At 39.5% G+C, this 21307-nt stretch overlaps 1 protein-coding gene across 1 annotated transcript in view; it reads right to left on the bottom strand.

The window, feature by feature from the left end:
* The window catches only part of SPAG16 (sperm associated antigen 16), a 724599-nt gene that overhangs the window by 679213 nt on the left and 24079 nt on the right, over positions 1-21307 (bottom strand). Inside the window, 4 exon segments of the mRNA XM_077830377.1 lie at positions 2999-3028; positions 10701-10743; positions 12534-12651; positions 17578-17685. Coding sequence (XP_077686503.1) covers positions 2999-3028; positions 10701-10743; positions 12534-12651; positions 17578-17685 — 299 coding nt within the window.

Here is a 21307-nt window from a genome sequence, read left to right as displayed (position 1 = left end):
TTTTTGTTCTGTGTACAACACCTACCACAATGGGATCCTGGTCCATTACTACAGCAATACAAGCAAATAATAATTCAGTGAACAAATATTAGCCCTTCTCTGTGTAGGCTCCTAGTTCAAATTTTGGACAGGGCAGGTTAAAAAGAAGTTCATATTCAACATGGGCACATTTTTCATTAATATTTTCACAAAATAGCCATCCCTCTTCTCAATTAAAAAATTCTCAATTTACCTTTTTTTTTTTTTTTTTTTTCTTCTTCTTCTTACTGGCTCTAATATTGTATCCTTTTGAGCCCTGGTCCCAGTACAGCCAAACTCTTTAGCATGTGAAGAGTCTTAAAAGGAAGCATGAGAGTAGGGACTCCAGTTGGCATGCACACACTTGAAGTTAGTTGAGCGCTAAAATGCTTTGCTCAATTGGCCCTTTAAGAGGATTTCCAATTACTAACTTGTACTTATTTATTTAGGAAACCGGAGGAGGGAATCATACTTATACCTAATAGTTAAAAAAAGAGCAAACATCTGATGGAGCTACAGGCAGAGTGTTAAATAACTTTAACAGCTGCAAATTCCAGGGCAACCGAGGGACACTGTCTTGGTATCCACTTTGGCCCTTTCTCCACCATCCTTCTAGTCTGTTACCTGAGCGGGTGCTGTGGTAAATCCAGACAGAACACAAATCAGTTCTGCAGTTTTGTTTTAATTCTCTCTTGCAGTAGGTGCTGGATTCCACTGCCCTGCCAGTAGCTAGAGGACACAGAACACAACTTCCAGGACTCTCTGGAAGGTGGGGACTAGTCCCTCAGCAGCTATCCATCAGCTCTGATTCTGTCCCCTACAGTTACAGACAGATGGGGACAACACTGAAGCTATTTCTACACTACAAACACCACAGGAGCACAGCTTCAGGTACACTGCTATAGCACTGTAACACAGACACTTGCTATAGCAAGAGAAGGTGTTTTTCTGTTAAGGTAGCAAATCCACCCTCTCAAGAGACTGTAGCTAGGCCTAGCAGTGTCTGTAGTTTTTCACACTCCTGAATGATGTAACTAGGTTGACCCAAGTTTTAGGTATAGATCAGGTTGGATGATCTGTGGAGCTAGCTCTGAAAGAGAAAGGCCAAATTCTGAACTTTCTTATGTTGCATGTTCGGGCCAAAGCAAAGAGAAACTCAGCATTCTTGCTGCACCAGTGGCCAAAACAATAGGGAGTTCATGCAGAGAAATGCTGTACATCCATTCCATACTGTAGATGAGTGCTCCACAAGGCATCAGAGAAGGGGAAAATGTGTATATGTTTGGAGCATGCATAACACAAATCCACAATATGCAAAATTAGCATACGAGCGGAGGACCGACCTTGTTGGCTACTTCCCAAAACCCAGTAGCCGCACATAGCAAGTCTGCATGTATGTTCTGAATTAGAAAGATGTGTGGAGGTTGAGAATGCTGTTTCCAACCTCTGCTGAGTCTCACACAAGTAACATTTTGTTTCCCAGCGCTTGACTCCCCAAAAGAGCAGCTGTACATACACTATCATGTTAAAAATTGAAAGGCAAGTAACTCAACAAAATTAACATGACAACTGAATAATCAGAGAGATCACGGATCACTCAGATTTTTGATGGAAATCTGGGGAACACATTTTTATCATGATGTGCAAAGGGGTAGATCGACAACTCCTTTATAACATCTTGCTGATCATGGAGTACATGTCCGACAGCTTTAAGTAGGACGCGTGAGAGAGCGCTATTGATTTGCAATGGACACTGGGTAAAATAGACTCGATGCAGTAAGTAAACATTACTCCACATCTCCCTTCTACTGCACCTGGACTTCAAGTGGTTGTTGAGCGAACGAGAGCGAAAGCAGACTTCACCCTTTTATTCCTCCCACCAGACAAAATAGCAGCCCTGTGCTCAGGGCGTGCAGGATGTGTTCTATATGTGTGCCCCTATACGGCAGGAAGGGGTCTTGCTCCGTCCATCCCACTTTCACCCTGGAACTGGCTAAGCACACATGAGGTTGGGGCAGGCTGCACCCTTCAAAGGGACGTGCACTCCTCCTGCTCTCTAGAGACCTGAGAGATTATGCCTCCCCATCCTGAGGCACGCCACGCAAAGTTTCCCAGGGATGACAAAGCTCAGCACTGCCAATAATGTGGAACCGCCCCATATTGGCACAATCTGGTCTCTAATTTTGGACACCCATTTTAAATCCATGAAACCCAGAATTTAAATATATAATTGACTTGAAATTGTCATTCTCTGACATATCAAAATGTATAAGTGTATTTTAGGAGTTTGGATGCAGATGGTAGAAAATAACTATCACTCCCTCAAAATGTGTAAAAGATTGCTTACATGCTATATTCTATCAACTCTGGCATGCCCATAAATGGAGAGAATGACATTTACACATCAAGTGTGGAACAGGCAAAGGGCAAGCACCTCTTCCCTCACATTTAGAAAGTTCAGTTGAAGCACATGGTTGCTAAGGTTAGTCACACACAATTTTACATTTAAGTTCTCTTCACTTTATTTATTTTATGTTGTTCCGTTACAACCAGAAAATAACGTGCAAGGTTGAGATGCTAGGTCATGCAGCCAAAGACAATTGTACAAAGTATTACAATACAAACCCATATAGTTATTTAGATTTAAAAATTCACAAAAATGGGTGTAAGTACCTTTGGCATCAACTAAAAACAGTCACATAAGAGACTGAGCAGCAGAGGTTTCTCACCCCAAAAAGTCAGAGAATAATAGACCAAAGATTAAATCAACTCAACCCAAGTTATTTGAGTGACTAAATTTTACCTTGCACAAGTACCAATCCTTATAATGGCCATGCATCTGCAGAAACCAAGGTAAAAACATGGGCTTTTTGGCATACCCTGAAGATCACACAGATTTGTAGAGCAAATGACCATTTGTATTACCCTTAAGCAAAATAGAAGAGGACAGAAAAGGAAGGCCCAAACAAAGAAGTGTTACTTACCAGTAATTGGGGTGTAAGATGATTGTCTGTATAGATCCAACCTTGGGGAAATATGCAGATACCTTGGGCCTGATCCAGTGTCCATTGAAATCAGTGGAAAGACTTCTATTTGCTTTAGTAGGCATTAGATTAGGCCCCATAAGTGCCAAGTCAGAACACTCTAGAAGAGCACTGATTGTTGGGACCACACATGAATGCAGACACACTTGCAAGAGATTAAAACAGCAGTAACAACCATGACAGGAGGTAGGTCTGCGAGGAACTAGTGCCTTAGAGCAGGAATCATCCTTTTAAAGTATTTGGAAAGCACTTAAAACATAGTGGGTGTTACCGCCAATAAATAAATAGGTAAATAGTAAATCTCAGACAATTTTCCTGAATTGGGCATCAGATCTGGCTGCCAACTTCAGAAAATAGTTCTGTAATCTACTATGAGTGTTGCATATTTGAAGGAGACAGAGGAGGTATGGAATAGTCTGACCAACAATGAAGAACCCCTTGCACTGAGCTACCTACCATCCAGTATGTCATAGAGAAGCTAGTAAAGCCACTTTCTAGCTCATCTAGCCAAAGCCAATCTGGTCAGGTCAGGATATGGAATGGAAACAGCATTAGTGGCACTGATGGACAATTTCCTTCTATCAATGGCTAGAGGGCCGAGAACCACTCTCTTTCTCTTGAGCCTTTCTGCAACATACCACACAGTTGATCATGAGATACTACTGTCCTTGCTAAGAGATGCAGCAGCAGTCCAGGGAAATGTACAAAAGAGGTTTGAGAGCTAACTGTACGGACACACACACAGAGGACAGTTATGGGAAACTGTACTATACCAATTCAGTTTATGGGGCATGAAGCTATCAGCCCTGGAGTAACTACAGCTAGTACAAAGTGCGCAATGGACATCCTCAGCTACACAGGCTACTGTGAGCACATCACACATGCCCTCCACTCAGTATGCTGGCTCCCTATAAGCGATCATAAAATTCAGAAAAAAACTGCCACCAACATTTGTCCTGTTTACATCTGTGCATAGGTCCACCTCTCAAGATTTCAAATACATCATCCCCAGAAAAAGCTTTTGATGACATGCTGCAGGATATGCTACCATCTTTCAGTATGCAGTGCAGACTGACTGAATAAAAACACACTGCCCATTGAGACATGAGTGAGACCAACACAGAGCAATAAAAAGCATGAGAGCCAATGGCGCTAGAAGGAAGTGAAATGAAATAGCATTTGCAAGGTGAAGTAGTGGGATGAGGTAAATCAAAGCTTGTGTGGGCGTGTGGATGACTGATGAGTTTAATAATTTGTACTGGATATGTAAAGTGATTTTGTTTATTTATAAGTACTCCCCTGCTTGTCACTTTTTTGGTATTATCAAATGCTCAAGATTTGGGGACAATAAATAAGTGTGTGTGAATAGCAGGACAGTGGTTCTCTGAATCACCTAACAAATGAAAGCTTTGTATAATATGAAAGACAGATGGAGCACTCATAATACAAAGCACTAGCACAGAAGAGGAACCCATGCTCCAGGCCTTCAGGCAACAGCACCTACCCGCCCTAAACTGGCATACAACAAGAAGCCTATACTCCAATTCCTGGCCTGAAATGTGACGAAGATGAACAAGGACCCCTCCACTGGCACAAAGGTTTACACATTTATTTGTAACTTAAGATCTCCACAAGTACTCCTCGTTCTTTAAGATTTAAAGTGGACTTACTGATGAGTAAGGTACTACTGCATGTGAGTAAAGGTATCAGAATCTAGCCCTAAGAAAATATTTCAGACAAGTAAAGAAAGGTTACTTATTTGTAACCAGAGTTCTTCAAAATGGTTCTGCATAGTCACACTTATGGGTACTGTGCTGTCTTGTGATGCCGTATGGTAAAACCTTCTCCCAGCAGTATCCATTAGAGCACTCTCTCACCACCAGTCCCTTCCCCTTCAGGATTTCTGAACATCCTGAGAGCAAGGCTATATAAGGAGTGGAGTGCCTTCTACCACCTCAGTTCCATCCACTGCAATGTTGGGGAACAAAAAGCAATTAGACTCTGACAAAAAGACAGGACGGTGAGTGGGGAGTAGGACTATACAAAGCCATCTTGAAGAACTGGAGTTACAAGTAACCTTTTCCTGTTCAAGTGGCTATACATATTCCCACTTAGGGTAAAGACTCATAAGCAGTGCTGAAAATAACTTGGAGGTGGGAACAAAGTCCTAACTCTATAGAGACTGAGGTGCCACTCTACCAAAAGCAGCATCTGCCCTAGAGGCCAAGTCCAAAGCACAATGCTTACTGAAAACGTGAACAGAATTCCAGGTAACAGCTCTTCCAATCTCCACAGCAGGGACTTGTTTAAGTCAAGCAAGAGACGTTGCCACAGCTCTAATGAAATGTGGACATATTGTCCCTGGAAGAGAAGTCTCTGCCAAAGAATAAAACATTCAACAATACGTTATTTAATGCACCTAGAAATGGTCTGGGAAGAAACCATATATTCCATGCAATTTTTAGCATAAAAACAAAAACAAACAAACAATCTGGATGATTTACAAAACCTTTTAGTTCTGTGTAATAAGCAGCAAGGATTATTCTTTCATCCAAAGTAAAGCTGAATCACCCTTATTATAACGTGGTTTTGAAAAACAAAACCCACCAAATCAATGAAATGATTGACATAAAAATCAGAAACCCACCTTTGGCAAAAACCTGAGGTCAGGCTAAAGAACCACTTACGTTTATGAAAAATGATGAATGGTGGGTCAGTCACAAGAGCATTTACCTTCTGGCAGATGGCATATCAATAAAATAATAGATAAACTTTAATAGATAAACAACGCAAGGAACACTCAGCAAAAGATTCAAAGGGTAGTTTCATCAGCATGGCTAGAGCCAAATTGAGATCCAAGAGGGACAGGATCTCTCAAATGACTATACATATTAAGTAAGCCCTTCATAAACCTCTTAATTGTATTAAACACAGTGATCTACCAGCAATTAAGGTATGATAAGCAGAAATGGTTACCAAATGAATCCTTAACCACTTCATATTTTAAAAAGATGGAATATTCTCTAGAATATAGGGCGTGGATGCTGAAGCGGAAAAGACGCCTTTCCCAGTCATCCCAAGTCACAAATCTGGTCCATTTTGATTTGTAATGTTGTCTGGTAGACTGATTCAGATTCGATACAGTTGATCACCCAAGCCATCAGATGCAGTGTGGGAGGTCTCAGTTGGGATGAAGAAACCTCTTCCTGTTCAGATAACAGATCTAGTGACAGAGGAAGACACACAGAGACTCTGCTAGACAGTCGGAGGACACAGTATACTATTGTTGGTGTGACCAGACTGGGACAATGATCATCATCCTCACCATGTCCTTACGTACCGTCCTTGCCATTTTCTGGATCAATGGAAAGGGGATAAAAGTCATACTGCAGGCTCCTTCCCCATTGCTGTAGAAAAGCATCTGACAAAGACTGGCTGTCCCTGCTGGCTCTGGAGCAGACAAGGCAACACTTCTTGTTGCACATTATTGCCAATAGGTCCAAGTCTGGTCGACTCCTTCTGGCAAGTATGTGGTAAACCAATTAATCCTTCAAGGACCACTCATGTTTCTGAGACATGTCTCTGCTGAGACACTCTGCAGTCACACTGCTCTCCCCCAGCAAATGCACGGTTACTGGAAACACATAGTGGAGGATGCACCAATCCCATAACCTTATTGCTTCTGCACAAAGAGGAGAAAAAAGTGAACACACACCCCCTGCTTGGTGACATAGTACATTGAAGTACTATTATCCATTACTACTTACACCATCCTTCCATGCATGTGAAAAGAGAATGATTGAGGGCTAAACAAATGGCTCTCAACTCCAACACACAGATGTGCAGAATCTTTGCCTGATGAGACCAATGTCCTCGAAGCACCCGATGATTCAGATGTGCCCCCCCACCACCGTTTGGCGCATCTGAAGTTAACATCACCAATGCTGCCAGAGCATCAAACTGGATACCTCTGAAGACATTTGTTCTCATTAATTACCACTACAGTGAAAGAAAGATGTGTGGAGGTATGGTGACCCACAAGTGCAAATTGTTCCGGACTTGGACAGTAAACCTGAGACATCCAGTGCTGCACAGGTCTCATTGGGCTAAAGGAGTTACATAGGTAGTGGCCACCATGAGAGCAAGGAAATAAGATTACTCTTCAAGTCAGACACTCCTGGGCATTGAGAATAACCTCCCTCAACCTCAGAAACCTGTCCTCCAGCAGAAAGGCTCTTTCTTCCACTGAGTCCAGTGTGGAACCTATGAACACAATTCTGTGAGTTAAGCATTGATTTGATTTTGCTTGATTGATTTGATTGTTGAGAAGACCCAGGTCCAAGAGTAGATGGATTGTAACTGCTAATATGGCTTAACAGGTATTCAGGCACAGCAACCTTCATTAGCCAATCATCTAAACTACCACAAAGAGGCATTTTGTAGAAACTCTGGGTGCTGTTGAGAGGCCAAATGGCAGCACCTCATATTGGCAATGGCAACCCACCCCACTAAATGAACGTATGTGATGAAAGCAACTGTCATTCTGGGGTGCAATCCTGAGCAGTGACGGGTTGTCACCGCCTCCCCTGTAACCCCGGATGCCTCACAATGCTTTTCTGGTTTAGGTCCTAACCTGGGCCACTCACAAAACAGACTACCAGCATGCAAGTCACACCCTGAGTGTCTGTGTAGAGCTGCAGCCCTAGCCCAGCAGCTCTGACCCAAGCAGCCTGTCAGAAAAGCACCAGTCACACTCTGGCTTCCACCAACCTTTGTTATGACTTGCAAGGTGACTCCAACACACTCCCAGTCCCAGATTTTCCCAAAACATGTGTTCTGCACTGTCCAGGCCTCTAGGGGACAGTTCAGATATTAAGATCTGTTGCCCCTGTAAGAAGTCAACAGTTTGCAACTTTAACAGGCGTTATCAAACAGTTCCATTTAAACACAACACTGGATTGGTTTAGATTAAAGATAAAACAAAACAAAAGAAGACAGGATATTAAATAAATTCAAGTATAAAAGTTAGAAATGGTTACAAGCAAATGCAAGTGAAAACATGCATCTAAAAAAGAATAAAATGTAATCTAGCAAATTCTGGTTCAAGGCTTTGTTCAAGATGGCCTTTCTCACCCACAGTCTTCCAGCAAGACAGTGAATGACCTTGGTCAGGATCTCTCCAAGAGGTCTAAAGATGTTGGTGTGTTTGTCTTCTTAGGTGAAAGAGATAAAGAAAGGGGCAAAGAACCCCATGTTAACAGTCCAGTGAACCTTTGAAGTGGATTCTTCTGAGGGTTACCCTTCAAAGTAAAGCTCATTCAAGCAGTAAAGGTGGCAATATGGAGTTTAATGGTGAAGGAAGCTCCAGGAGCTTTTCTGTCCCACCTTTGTGTTTGCTGAAATCCAAATTGTTCTCTTCCTGCTATCCTCTTCCCCCACTGCCTTTAGTATCCTGTTTACTACCTACATGTCAATTGAGGTAAATGCACACCCCTATGTTTATAATAGACCTGTTTAACAACTTTTACCTAGGAAGGGCTGTGTGGTTTTGAATGAGAGGGAGAGGAATTATTTAAACTCAGTACCAATGTGGACACAAGAACAAATGGATATAAACTGGCCACTAGGAAATTTAGATTAGAAATTAGACGAAGGTTTCTAACCATCAGAGGAGTGAAGTTTTGGAATAGCCTTCCGAGGGAAGTAGTGGGGGCAAAAGATCTATCTTGCTTTAAGATTAAACTCGATAAGTTTATGGAGGAGATGGTATGATGGGATAACATGGTTTTGGTAATTAAATATTCATGGTAAATAGGCCCAATGGCCTGTGATGGGTTTTAGATGGGGTAAGATCCAAGTTACCTGGGAAAGAATTTTCTGTAGTATCTGGCTGATGAATCTTGCCCATATGCTCAGGGTTTAGCTGATCGCCATATTTGGGGTCGGGAAGGAATTTTCCTCCAGGGCAGATTGGAAGAGGCCCTGGAGGTTTTTCGCCTTCCTCTGTAGCATGGGGCACGGGTCACTTGCTGGAGGATTCTCTGCTCCTTGAGGTCTTTAAACTACAATTTGAGGACTTCAATAGCACAGATATAGGTGTGAGGTTTTTTTTTTTTTTTTTTTTTGTAGGAGTGGTGGGTGAAATTCTGTGGCCTGCGTTGTGCAGGAGGTCAGACTAGATGATCATAATGGTCCCTTCTGACCTAAATATCTATGAATCTATGAATCTATGAATGTTTGCTAGTATTATACAGGAAAATTCATAACTTCACTTATAATATTGCTACATACATTTCACCACAATATTATTGACCAGTAAGTTATTATTTTCAAATGATACCTCACACAGCATTTTTTTACAAAGATTATTACAACGGTATGTAGAGTGTAGATACAGGGGTGTTCAGCGTCACTGCAACAAACTGAAATGTGAAAATATGCATCCTTTAAATCAAGAGTCACAAACCAAACCATGACCAAAAGGGAAGGGATTTATGGCAGTGAAGAAGAGGACTGCTGTAATATCTGCATTAAGAGTTAAATAAAAGTCATCTCAATAGTTTAGGGAAATACTTGCTGTCCCCTTCACTCATATACAGGAATTCGAACCACCAAAAAGTTGAAGATTTGGCTATTAGTTCTTTCCAGACCTTGTTTCCCCTGAAGTAATTTTAAAAAGCACAGCATGGGATATAAAGCACCTAAAAGGACATTTTTCACACAGGATGCTACAAAAAAAAAAAATCACTGAATATTTACACTAATTTCTTCCTTTTTTCAAAATTACAGGGTAAGTACTTCTTTTAGATACAGATATAGGTGTTATTCCAGAAGGTATTATATATCCTGTATTATTAAAGGCCTCCGCCGAAGATCAATATGCTAGAATGAGTTGTTGAGCTCTACAATACCAGAATTTTTAAAAGCTCTCAGGACATCAAATTCTGCCAACCTTACACTGAGTTAGAGGAGACTGCTCTCCTGCTTATGTTCTACACAGTGAACCAGATAGCAGAATCAGATCCAAAGTTAGGTTTCTAGGTCATGATCCCACCACGCTTACTCAGGCAAAGTAGTCCTTACTGATATGTGTAATTTCATTGTCCTCAATAGAACTAAATGTGAGAATAAGTATTCAGTGATAAAACTACAAAACTGAATCCTTAGTTTGTAGCTGTCACTAAAACAGCTAGTAACACACATTAAATGCAAGGACAGTAGAACCACTATTTTATGAACTAATTGGGGATTGAGGAGTTCATAAAACTAAACTGAGCTTCTTAAAATTACAGTTGGTATCGTGCATAAGTTGCAATATGATGCATTGCATCACTTTCTTCTTGTCTTTCAAACCACTGCAAGGCAATTGTCAATGCCCTGAAAGCACTGGAATGTGAAGGGATGTTGACTTGTTCTTCAAATGACATCCTTTTATTATGTGATTATCTTTTTCCCCACCTGGACAAATGGTTTGTATAACTTGTTGTTCACAAGACTGGTGTTTGTAAAATCAAGGTTCCACTTTATTTCAAACTTTGTATTATATAAGGTTCTGAATTAAACTAGATGCCTGTCTCATAGAGTCTGTGCACATTTAACAGAACGTTTTACCTCCAGTCACAGGGATCTCAATGGCACGCCCAGATTCTAAATTTTGTAATGTAGCTTGTAAACCTGTAACCTAAAGAGTAAAAATAAAGAACAGTTATGAGGACTTTGCTTTTGTACCCTATAACTATCAGTACAGAAGACAGAACACACATGAATAAATAAGCAGTAAATACCATGTGCAATTACTGATTTATCTAACTTGCGATCTCTGTTTAACTATATAAATATTTTAAAATTACTCATCTCACTCCATTCCTTTTCAAGAAATAGCTTGAATATAACTCATTTTTAAAATATTTAATCCAACGATATAAAATAATCTATCCAGAATTTCTGGTGGGAATTTTGCATATTTATTAAAACAATCAAATATAGATAATGTTATGGCCATATTGTGACATCAACTTGTAATCATAATTTCTCATTGAATTAAAAGTTAACCTGATGACACAATATGGCCCATAGCATTGTCACAATAAAACTGATCACACAATATGGTACTGTAAATTAAGGCATGCCTGTCATTCTAGTAGCCTAGTAGGTGGTAAACTGACCGGTCATGTATAAGATCTTTCATTTTCATTGCACCAGAGGATGATTTTGCAAGATAAATCTTTTATTATGCATTTAAATGATTGATCCCTTCCTCTGGGTGTCAATGTATTGGCCGTAACCCTTCTTTTCCTCTAGGACATTTTCCTTCATGTAGACATTTGTTCTCAACCCATCCCTGTGCTAAAGGGGCAAGATATCATCTACACCAATCTATAGATCAGATGAAACTAAAAGGGCCAGGGACAAGCAAAACACAATCTTTATCTCTCCATTTGAAGTACAAAGGTGTCTGTCTCTTGTACCTACTACTTCAGGAAGCAAGAGTTTTAAGATCATTCCCAAGTAGAAAAATGCACTGTGTAATTCTCTAGGATCTGAGCTAAATTATTTGAAGGTTCGCAATGATCTTAGAAGGCTTAGATCTTAGAAGCTTATGGATACTGCATCTCTACAGGCATGTTTTGAAGTACCTGAAACTATTGGAGATAAATTGACATACCTTTCTTTAAAGCTTTTTGACTGACAATATTTAATTAAAACTATTGGGGCAGCTAATAACCTTTAAGGATGGTTTCCTGTGCAGTATCCATAAAGGATAACGAGAACCCTGCGTGGATATAATACTTGTATCCATATCTGATCCACAATCCACAAACATGGTCCACAGATGTCTGCAGATATCCACAGATTTGCAGGGCTCTAAGGATTAATAGATCATCAAAATTATAGTACTTTGATAAAGTTTCAGTGTAAGTCCTCTGACTAGGTCATAGTTCTCTGATGTTTCATTCACAAATATGAAAGCTGAAAGAATGATTAAAAAGAAGATTCCAGTACGCCCATTCCTGTTGATAATTTAACACAGTCCTTTGCCCAAGTAAAGGCCCTGTTCAACTTAAGGTTGGCCTATTAGGGAGGACAAATTCCAGTCTGTATTAGTGATTTTGTCTCACTGATACTGAGCTAATTGTAAGTACTTCCAATTTAAACCATTAATAAAATGTTGTCTCTTCAGCTACACAACATCAGCAGGGCACTTGAAGGCAGATATGACTTTAATATTCTGTCTGGGTACATTAAACTAAAGCATCAAGATTCCTATAAAAACTTCAAAAGTATTTGTAAATAAGTCACATGAAACTCAGAAATAATCTAGCCTACTCTTAAAGAAAAAATATGAATCAGCTGCCTAGTGAGCTGTAGCTCCTGAAAGCTTATACTCAAATAAATTGGTTAGTCTCTAAGATGCCACAAGTCCTCCTTTTCTTTTTATGTTTCTGCTAGTGTAGTTGACCATGTTTTTACCTGACCAACTGCTCTGTCTCTCTCCAAGCTGGTTAGCATTTTCTGTCTCAGTATAGTCTGGTATTTTTCAGTCAACTGCTTCAACATTGGCTCATATGATGCATAATGTGCCTTCAGCCTATGAACAATAAAAGCCAAAATGTATTTTAAAGGATGACTGAGTTAAATCAGCAATTTCCACCTAAATAACTTTTTCCCCATGTACTATAGAGAAGAATAAAATGTAGGAAGGTCAAAACACAGGACACAGCTAGTGTTACTTAGCATGCAACCACCCCGCTGGAGTGCCAAGGAAAAAAATACGTATATATCAGTTTTTCAGTAATAGGATCTGTATATCCTGCCACCAAAACCTTTTGAAGTAATCTATCCAGTTTTGTTTTCTGTTTTCAGCAACTCCCCTAATCTTCAAAATACTTTAAATTTGTTACATACATTAAACTTTATTAATCTTTGCTTCCTTCTTGTAGATGGATGTTATTTCATTAGGAGAAAGAAAAATGCAGATAGGATTTGACAACCAAGTAGGCTACTAATTTAGAGAAATCAGCTACAATATAAAATTTTGTAGCATTAATTACAGTAGAAACTACATTTGGATCCCTTCATCAAATTAACAAGAAGCTAAGTCACCCATACCAACTCATGAATCAAAGTATGAGAATGCTTTATTTTTCAGGAGAAATTGTTCAGCTCAATACACAACAAATTAACAACTTCAAGTATATTGTGTTTTGCCAGAATGCTGGCAAAAAGACAAAACTGGGAGTTTTCTTGCAGTAAGATAGACTGTAAAGTTAAAATGCATATAAATGTGAGTCAGCCAAAATCATGAAAGGTGTTGAGAGGTACTTAATTGACATCTGCAACCCCAGGATTTGGCCCAAAGCTTGTTTTAAAATTGATCCACTCAAGGAAGAGATTCTAAAGAATTATCACTGTTGATTGGTGATCATCTACAACGTAACCCCCCCCCACCCAAAAAACAAACAAACAAACAAAAAAAAAACACAGATCCCTGCAGCAGTGGATCTCAGAGCCCTGATTAACTGACTTGGGCTCCTGGGACTCACACTACAAGCCTAAAAATAGCAGTGTAGACATTTCCACTTGGGCTGGCCCCTGGACTCTGAAACCCATCCAGGGTGGGTGAGTCTCAGAGTCCGGGCTCCAACCCAAGGGGAAACATTTACACTGAAATATTTAGTCCCATAACATGAGCCCAACAAGCCCGAGTCAGTGGACCTGGGCTCTGAGATTTGCTGGCAAGTTTTTTTTGCTTTTTTTGGTTTTGCGGTATAGATGTATTGGTCAGTAACCTAACCTTGGACAGCAAAGAATGGCAGGTAATACTAGCAAAGGCAGAGGAGCACAAAGTTCCCAGGAGCAGCAGCTATTATGTAATGATGAAATTATGGAAATTAATACTAAAGAACTCATAGGGAATATTCATATAACAGTTTGGGTTTATTTGCACCCAAAGCAGTTCAAATCCCAGGTAGAAAGCTCAAGTTTCAGGAGACTATTAACAAGGATAGAAAGACTAATTAATGAAAAGACCACCTCAAAAGGGCCTGATTCCCAAGGTACAACAACTTGTTACTGACTGATCTAGAAGATAAGACTACCTTGGTAGAAAAATTGATCTAAAAACCAGATATCACTTTGTAACAATGGGAAAATATCCAGAGGAAAGCCAATAGCTCATCTATTTGTTTAATCATTAAGGAAAATTACTACACAATACTTTACCAATAATACTTCCCTCCATTTAAAACAAGGAAAATATACAAAAAAGGAAATCATAAATCCTGCAGAAGATGATGTGGAGGAATTAGGGACCTCTCTCTATATATGGTGGGAATGACCTAGGACTTTGTTTACACTTGGGATGGTGCGTAGGGTTCACATAGCTACATGCTGCAATGAAAGGCAGGCAGCATCCCTACTCACTGCAGTGTGTAGCTACATGTGGCAGTGAAAGGCTCCAGAAGGGGGAGGAAGCATGGAGGGCTCCAGTAGTGGGGCATGACCGGAACCTTTCCCTGCTGCTGGAGTCTTTCACTACAGCAGAGAAAGGCTCCAGCAAGTGGGAGGCAGCAGGACACAACATTGCTAAAAATAGCAGTGGAGACATGGCAGGCACTGTTTGGACAAGTAGAGAGCCATGTAGGGGATATACCCTAGGGTTCAGGTGGGTAGGGCCCTATCACCTAAGCAATGTCTCACCATCTACATTGCTATTTATACCCATGCTAGCTGCGCATGCAGCATCCGTATGCTACAGGCCACCATAAGTACAAACATACCTTAAAAATGATAGTGACTGCGATGAAAATGGTAGATAGAAATTTTCAAAGTAACTAAAATTTAGACCACCCAGAGAACCTGTTCTATTAGGTCACAGCCCAAAGGAGGTTATTGCTTCTGAAAAGGACACATTAACTACACAATTACCACTAGCAGCCAGATGCTCATTTTTGGAAAATAATGGATCCCCAGCATTAGAGGCATGGAGGAGTAAAGTATTAGAAATCCTTTGAATGGATACAGTGACAGACAGCCTTACATAAATATCAAATAGATTTTATAATATATAATTACCATTCGTTTAGACTTTGAACAGAATTAACACACAGAAAATGGTAAGAGATCGACCAAACACTAATGGGTCTTTTGAAGGTAATAAATAGGATTAAATACTTCTATGGAAAGTTCATATATGGTAATAATGATAAAATAAATTAAAAAAAAATCTAGGGCCAGACTTCAACCCATGAACTTTAGCCACACAGTGATAAGGTATCATAGATCACTCCAAGGCACTTCACACAGAACTCGATGGGACAAACTTAGTTACTTTGTCAGCTGTAATACAGCACCTGCAAGAAGGTATGTAATGTGATGCTCACAGATCTCTTCAATAAATTCTTTGACAATATTGAAGCTCCACCAAAGTATTTGTTTCCCACTCGTATCTTAAAGCTACTTTTAAAAACATCTTCCTGCTTTATCGGATATTTTGTTGTCTATCGGTTAGAGCATAGGGCTATGAGCCACAAGACCAGTGTGAAATTTCCAAATCTGCCACTGACACGTTGTTTGGCCTTGAATTACTCACTCAACCGTTCTGTGCCTCAGCTTCTCCATATGTAAAATAGGGATAATATTGTGACCAAAATGCTCGCCTATATTCACTCCCTACACATTACTGCAATGATACTTGTAGAAAATATGCCTTGTGAGGTATCATTTGAAAACTAATAACTCACTGGTAAAAAATGTATGTAGCAACATTATATGTAAAGTTATTAACATAATCTGAAATTATGACAAATGTGATTACCAGACAAATCTGGGGAGTGGATAAACCTGTTTCTTAAAGGAAAAAAAAAACCAAGCTGGTGCCTCGAGTCAGATGTCAAAGTTGATGGGCAATCACCTGCTAAGTGGTCATTTTTTGGCAAAGAAAGGGATCAGTAACACATCGATCTACACTTTAACAAACAGCATTGATCCTTTTTCACCATGAGACTCCTAGTCTCCATCCTCACAGCAGGAAGGAATTTTATCTAGGGGTAACCTGCAGGAAAATGCATTTCACAGGGGGAATTGACTATAAAAAGTGAGGGGCAAGAACACCCCAAAGCTTCCCTCCCTACCTATCTCTTTCTTTTTCACCTAAGATGACGAAGGAAGCAGCCATTTGACTTTGGAAAAGATCCTGCCCTGCAATTTGGTCAGCCCTGTTGCTAAGAGTATGTAGTAAGAATTTTACCTTGCACCAAGTCTGGTTTGTTAAATTTAGTTAATAAGAAAGCATTTCCTCTTAATTGCTCTTGTCACCAATTCCGACTTTAATGCCTTGTAATTGTACTCACTTAAATACCTCTCTTTGTAGTTACATAAATTTGTTTTATTCTTTAATCAAAACCAATCTAGTGTTGTGAATTATTTGGGTAACTCCAACTAAAGTAGCAAATTGTTGTATATTGTTTCCTTACGGGGCAATGGATCTAAAAATATTTGAATTGTCCTGGAGAGAGCTGGACAGTACAGAACACATGTTCCGGGGGGAAATTCAGGACCAGGAGTGTGTGTTGGGGATCACCCTGCAAGTAGTAGCCAAAGCTGTTGGAAGCCAAAGGGTGGCTGGTGTGCTGCTGACAAACTAAGAGTTGCTGGACGAAGTTGGAAGCTACAACAGCAAAGTACAGTGAGGCACCTAACTTTTCAGTGGTGACCCAGCCCCGCACTGAATAGGATTGCACTCCAGACTACCATAAATATCACCTGCCTTTTGGGAAACATTTTGAGCTGTTCATATGAAAGATGCTGTTTAGGTGCAAAGTACTATTTGCTTTTATATATTTCCAATCCTTCTCCTTCATTCTACCTATCAAGAGGGCCTACTGATCCTTCTCTAAAATACAAAATGTAGCTTAAAAAAAAAAAGCTAGTCAAAATGAAATCCTTTCTTTCAAAGGAAGGCAGGCAACATGGAAAGCAGAGATGATAAAAGTTACAAAAAACTGCATAGTTGTATACATTAGTACAGCAAAAATGCCCAAAAGAAACAAAAAGAAGCAGATCATGACATTCTACATATTAGCTCAACAACTGTCAAGAACAAGAACTAATGACATTTTAAAAAAAGAAGATTGATTTAGTTGTATCTAACTCAAGTTGAAACAAATAAGTGAGCTTGTTCAATCACCATGAAAAAAAAAAAGGAATTGACAGTCAAGGAACGTTACATGCTTTATGTACCAAAAATAAGTCTATGTATGTATGTATGTATGTATGTCTCCTTTCTCTGCATCCCAGGAGGTTTCCTCCAATTTCTGAAACGCTGGAGACATTTGAATTTTAGAGGCCTAGGTTATCATTTCTCTGCTTTCAAGGATGGGCAGAACTGCCAATTACCAGAACTGCTTTGGTCTAACAATTTAAAATTCAGCCATGACATAACATTGCCAAGTAACAACTCAAACTCACTTAGCTTTCTGTTAAATGACAGTAAAAAAAAGATCAGTTTGCTTACCTTTTAATATCACTAATAAGCCTGTTTTTTTCCTGGGCCACTCGCTTATGGTGCATTCGATGGAAATCACGTTCTTTCTGTATTTTTTGCAGAGCCTCCTTAGCTTTGCTGCATGAAACCACAATGTCAAACTCTATTACAGACCTAAAAGTCGCAATATTACAACAACAAAACTTCAAAAACGGACTCCAACGAGAGACTGCTGAATTGGAATTAATTTGCAAACTGGACACCATTAAATTAGGCTTGGTAATAGTTCACCTTAACTGATCACTCGTTATAGTGTGTATGATAACACCCATTGTTGCATGTTCTCTGTGTATATTATATATATATATATATCTTCCTACTGTATTTTCCACTGCATGCATTGATGAAGTGGGTTTTAGCCCATGAAAGCTTATGCTCAAATAAATTTGTTAGTCTCTAAGGTGCCACAAGTACTCCTGTTCTTTTTGCGGATACAGAACAACACTGCTGCTACTCTGAAATGTGAAACTTGTAATTCCATCTCTTGAAGACAGGAACTTGGGAGACTGATTTAAGAGATGGATAATGGAATACAGAATTTTTAACTCTAAGTCTATGTCTACATTGTCCAGTAATTGAGACTACAGTTGTGTGAATAGCAGTGTGTGCTACATTGTAACTCCTCCATGTGGATGCCGCAGGGGCAAACTAGGAGGTTCCTTGTTCACATTACTGTAGTCCTGTTTGAAGAGGAATACGTTAAGTAGAAACCTTTTAGTTTCCCCTTATGGATCCTGCAGGTGTGGTTACAGTGCAGCACTTCGGTAGCCACTGCTATTTACACTGCCCTGAGATTAGGACTACAGGGATGTGGAGAAACCCTAAATCATGGATTCAAATCCATCCCAGACTGGTAGTGACTGAAATGAGAAGAAAAAGTTGGTGGCCTCAATCTACTTTCTCCTGAACTGTGTCTGCTCAAAAAAGAACACCATCACAATGCTACTCAGATGAGAGACTGAAGACTTAGCTGTCAAAGACCATTTTTGTGAAAATGATCCTTCCAGGTCAAAGTAGGTAGGTGGTTCAGATCCCACTCTCTTGGTGGCATTGCCAATTCTATCCCTTTTGGTGGGTACATATGTCAGAGATTTTAGTGTAAGGGCTGTCAGTCTTGCTCCCTTCACAAGCAGTTAGCTAAACAGAATTAGAGAAAAAAAGCAGGGCTATTTGTAGAACTAGGCTGGGATTGTCAAATTTTGAGCCATCTGTAATAAAGAGGAACCTTTCAGAAACCACACATTCTCTCACTTACACCAACGTCTTGCCTTTACCTACACACTGTATGCAGCACATATCATTGTATGAAGTGCTGCACATAATAAAACAAAAAAAGGTGTTTTTCTCTGTGGCAAAGGCAAGCAAATGTGTATGGGCTTTTGGTGCAGTGGGAAGGAAGTCAAGCAAGGGTTCTCTTTTTTAAATGATCATCAATTCTGAGGAAGGTTTTACACTTTGACAGTCAGACTTCAGCTGCAAACAGGGTATATAACTGTATGCACAGTTTTGAAAGTCAGGACCCTAATCTCTTGTGCCACAAGTAGATTAGATTCTGATCTGTAAAATAAGAATAATGGATTTCCTCACATGGACACTGTAAGGCTAGTTTAACTGACGTTTGTAAACCATGTAAATGTAATCAGATTTAAAGCTCTGGTATTCACTGGTAAGTATTACTATTATTATTACTACAATGCATACACAGATCAAAGATCTATACATCCAGCAATCATCACAGCTGCCAAATACATTCCCACCACATGAGGCGCTAGAAATTTTATAACTCTTTGCAATACATAGTGGTTGGGGTTCTCTGTGGTGAAGGGCACATTAAATCTGATTACCGTTAGAGATATGCACACACAGTCCATAGCCTCTGTTTAAACAGTAGGGGAAATGATTTAAAATATCTACAGCTGCAAGTAAAACACAGGATTATAAGACTAGAGGTTCCTCTGAAATGAAAGGCCAAAGCCTAAAGAGATTGAGGCATCTCACATCACCAGGATAACAAGATTTAATATTCCAACTGGCTTCGAAACCATGATATACAACTTGATTGAAAAGTAACTAATATACAAAGAAGGTCATATCTTCAGCAAGCGTAAATTATCACTCAGAACAATGGAATTATGCTGCTTTACCCTAGCTGAGATCAAACCCTCCATGTATATGTTAGTTAAATAGATGGATTTAAATTAACAAATAAATCAATGTATTCAAATACATTGTTTCAGAGTTCATGTTTTTAGCATTTCCTTATTCGTCCACTATACAGCTAGAGACAACATCCTTGCTATAGCAAAAGAAGTGTTACAGCTGAAGACAAAGCAACTGCCTTGCCAACCAATCAGAACTTGACTTCAATGGAACTATACTCATTTATACAAAGCCTAGGATTGTGTCCGGAAAATACAAGGGATAGAAGGAGAATGAAGATAGTTTGGGTTTTTTTCCTCTCTACATTTCTACAGTCTTCAAAATAAACGCAATTTTAAGTCTGATTTCCATGACTTTCAAATGTTTAATTTTTAGAACTAGAACACTTCATTTTTTAAAAAAAATTCCCTAAAATTAATAAGCCTAAATTTCAATTTAACAAAGTTTTTGCATGGTAATTAATGTTTGTGGAGGTATTGTTGGAGTGGAAGGGGCATTTCTGCACACATGCTGTATTTCTTTTAATGTTTTCCCTAGTTATTTCAGTAGGCAGATAGAGGCTTTCAGACTTTGGACAGCCTATTAAAAATGTATTATTTATTGTGCACAGGAATTGAAACTGATCAAGAATTTCTTTTTAAATGTTGAAAATCCATGGTGAAATGTGTCTGAGTAACAGGTAGGAATCTAATAAGTGTGTCTACAGTTGCCATACAATCATTTTCATACTGTATTAAAACAACAAAATTAGATTTAGTTTTAGACACTATCACTCTTCCCATGATAGTTAAACAACATTAAAGCAGAAGGAAATTGGTTTGCAGTCTCTTACACTGGGCCCCCATACTGGTGGTGTCACAACTAATGTCCCTTTTCAGCAAGAGGATTGTCAACAGCAGCAAGCTCAGAAGCAACTAATTTAATTAGAAGCTATTTTCAAATACATTTCACAGCGATGCATCTCACCATGAAAACTTTCTGTCTGATACACTGAGTATAATGAGTATTATCGTCTAATCAGCACTCCCCCAGTATGTTCAGCTGGAGGCATTGAAAAATAAAGCTTTGTATCACCAATGGGAAAAAAGGCTGATCATAGAAATCTTCAAATGAAATATGTGGTACAGTATATTTCACTCAGCACTGGGACTTGGGATGTAAGGGATAGAGCCTCAGCTGATGTACAGTGTCAGTAATCCACTGCAGTCAATGGACCTGACAATTTATACCAGCTGAAGATCTACCCTGATGAGTCAGAAGTTCATTATTACACTGTGCAAATGAGGAGCATTCTTTCTTCTACAGAGAAAAATCTTTAGAAGATACCATCAAACGGACAAAAATTTCAGAGGGCTAAGGTTTTGCTTTTCTTTCTTTGACTGCAGCTTGTCATTCCTCCCCTACCTACTTAAATGGGAGTAGCTAGTTGCCTGGTCCTCCCTTCTCTCCTCCCCCCCCCCCCCCGCCCCCAAGGTTCAGGGAGGCTGCACAGAAGAATAAAGGAATGGTTTTACTCACAGTTCATCTCCCAATAAAGCCC

The sequence above is a fragment of the Eretmochelys imbricata genome, chromosome 11, assembly GCF_965152235.1.
Source record: "Eretmochelys imbricata isolate rEreImb1 chromosome 11, rEreImb1.hap1, whole genome shotgun sequence".
Lineage (NCBI taxonomy): Eukaryota > Metazoa > Chordata > Testudines > Cheloniidae > Eretmochelys > Eretmochelys imbricata.
Note: the sequence above shows the minus strand (reverse complement) of the source record. Positions and strands in the feature narration are given on the sequence as shown.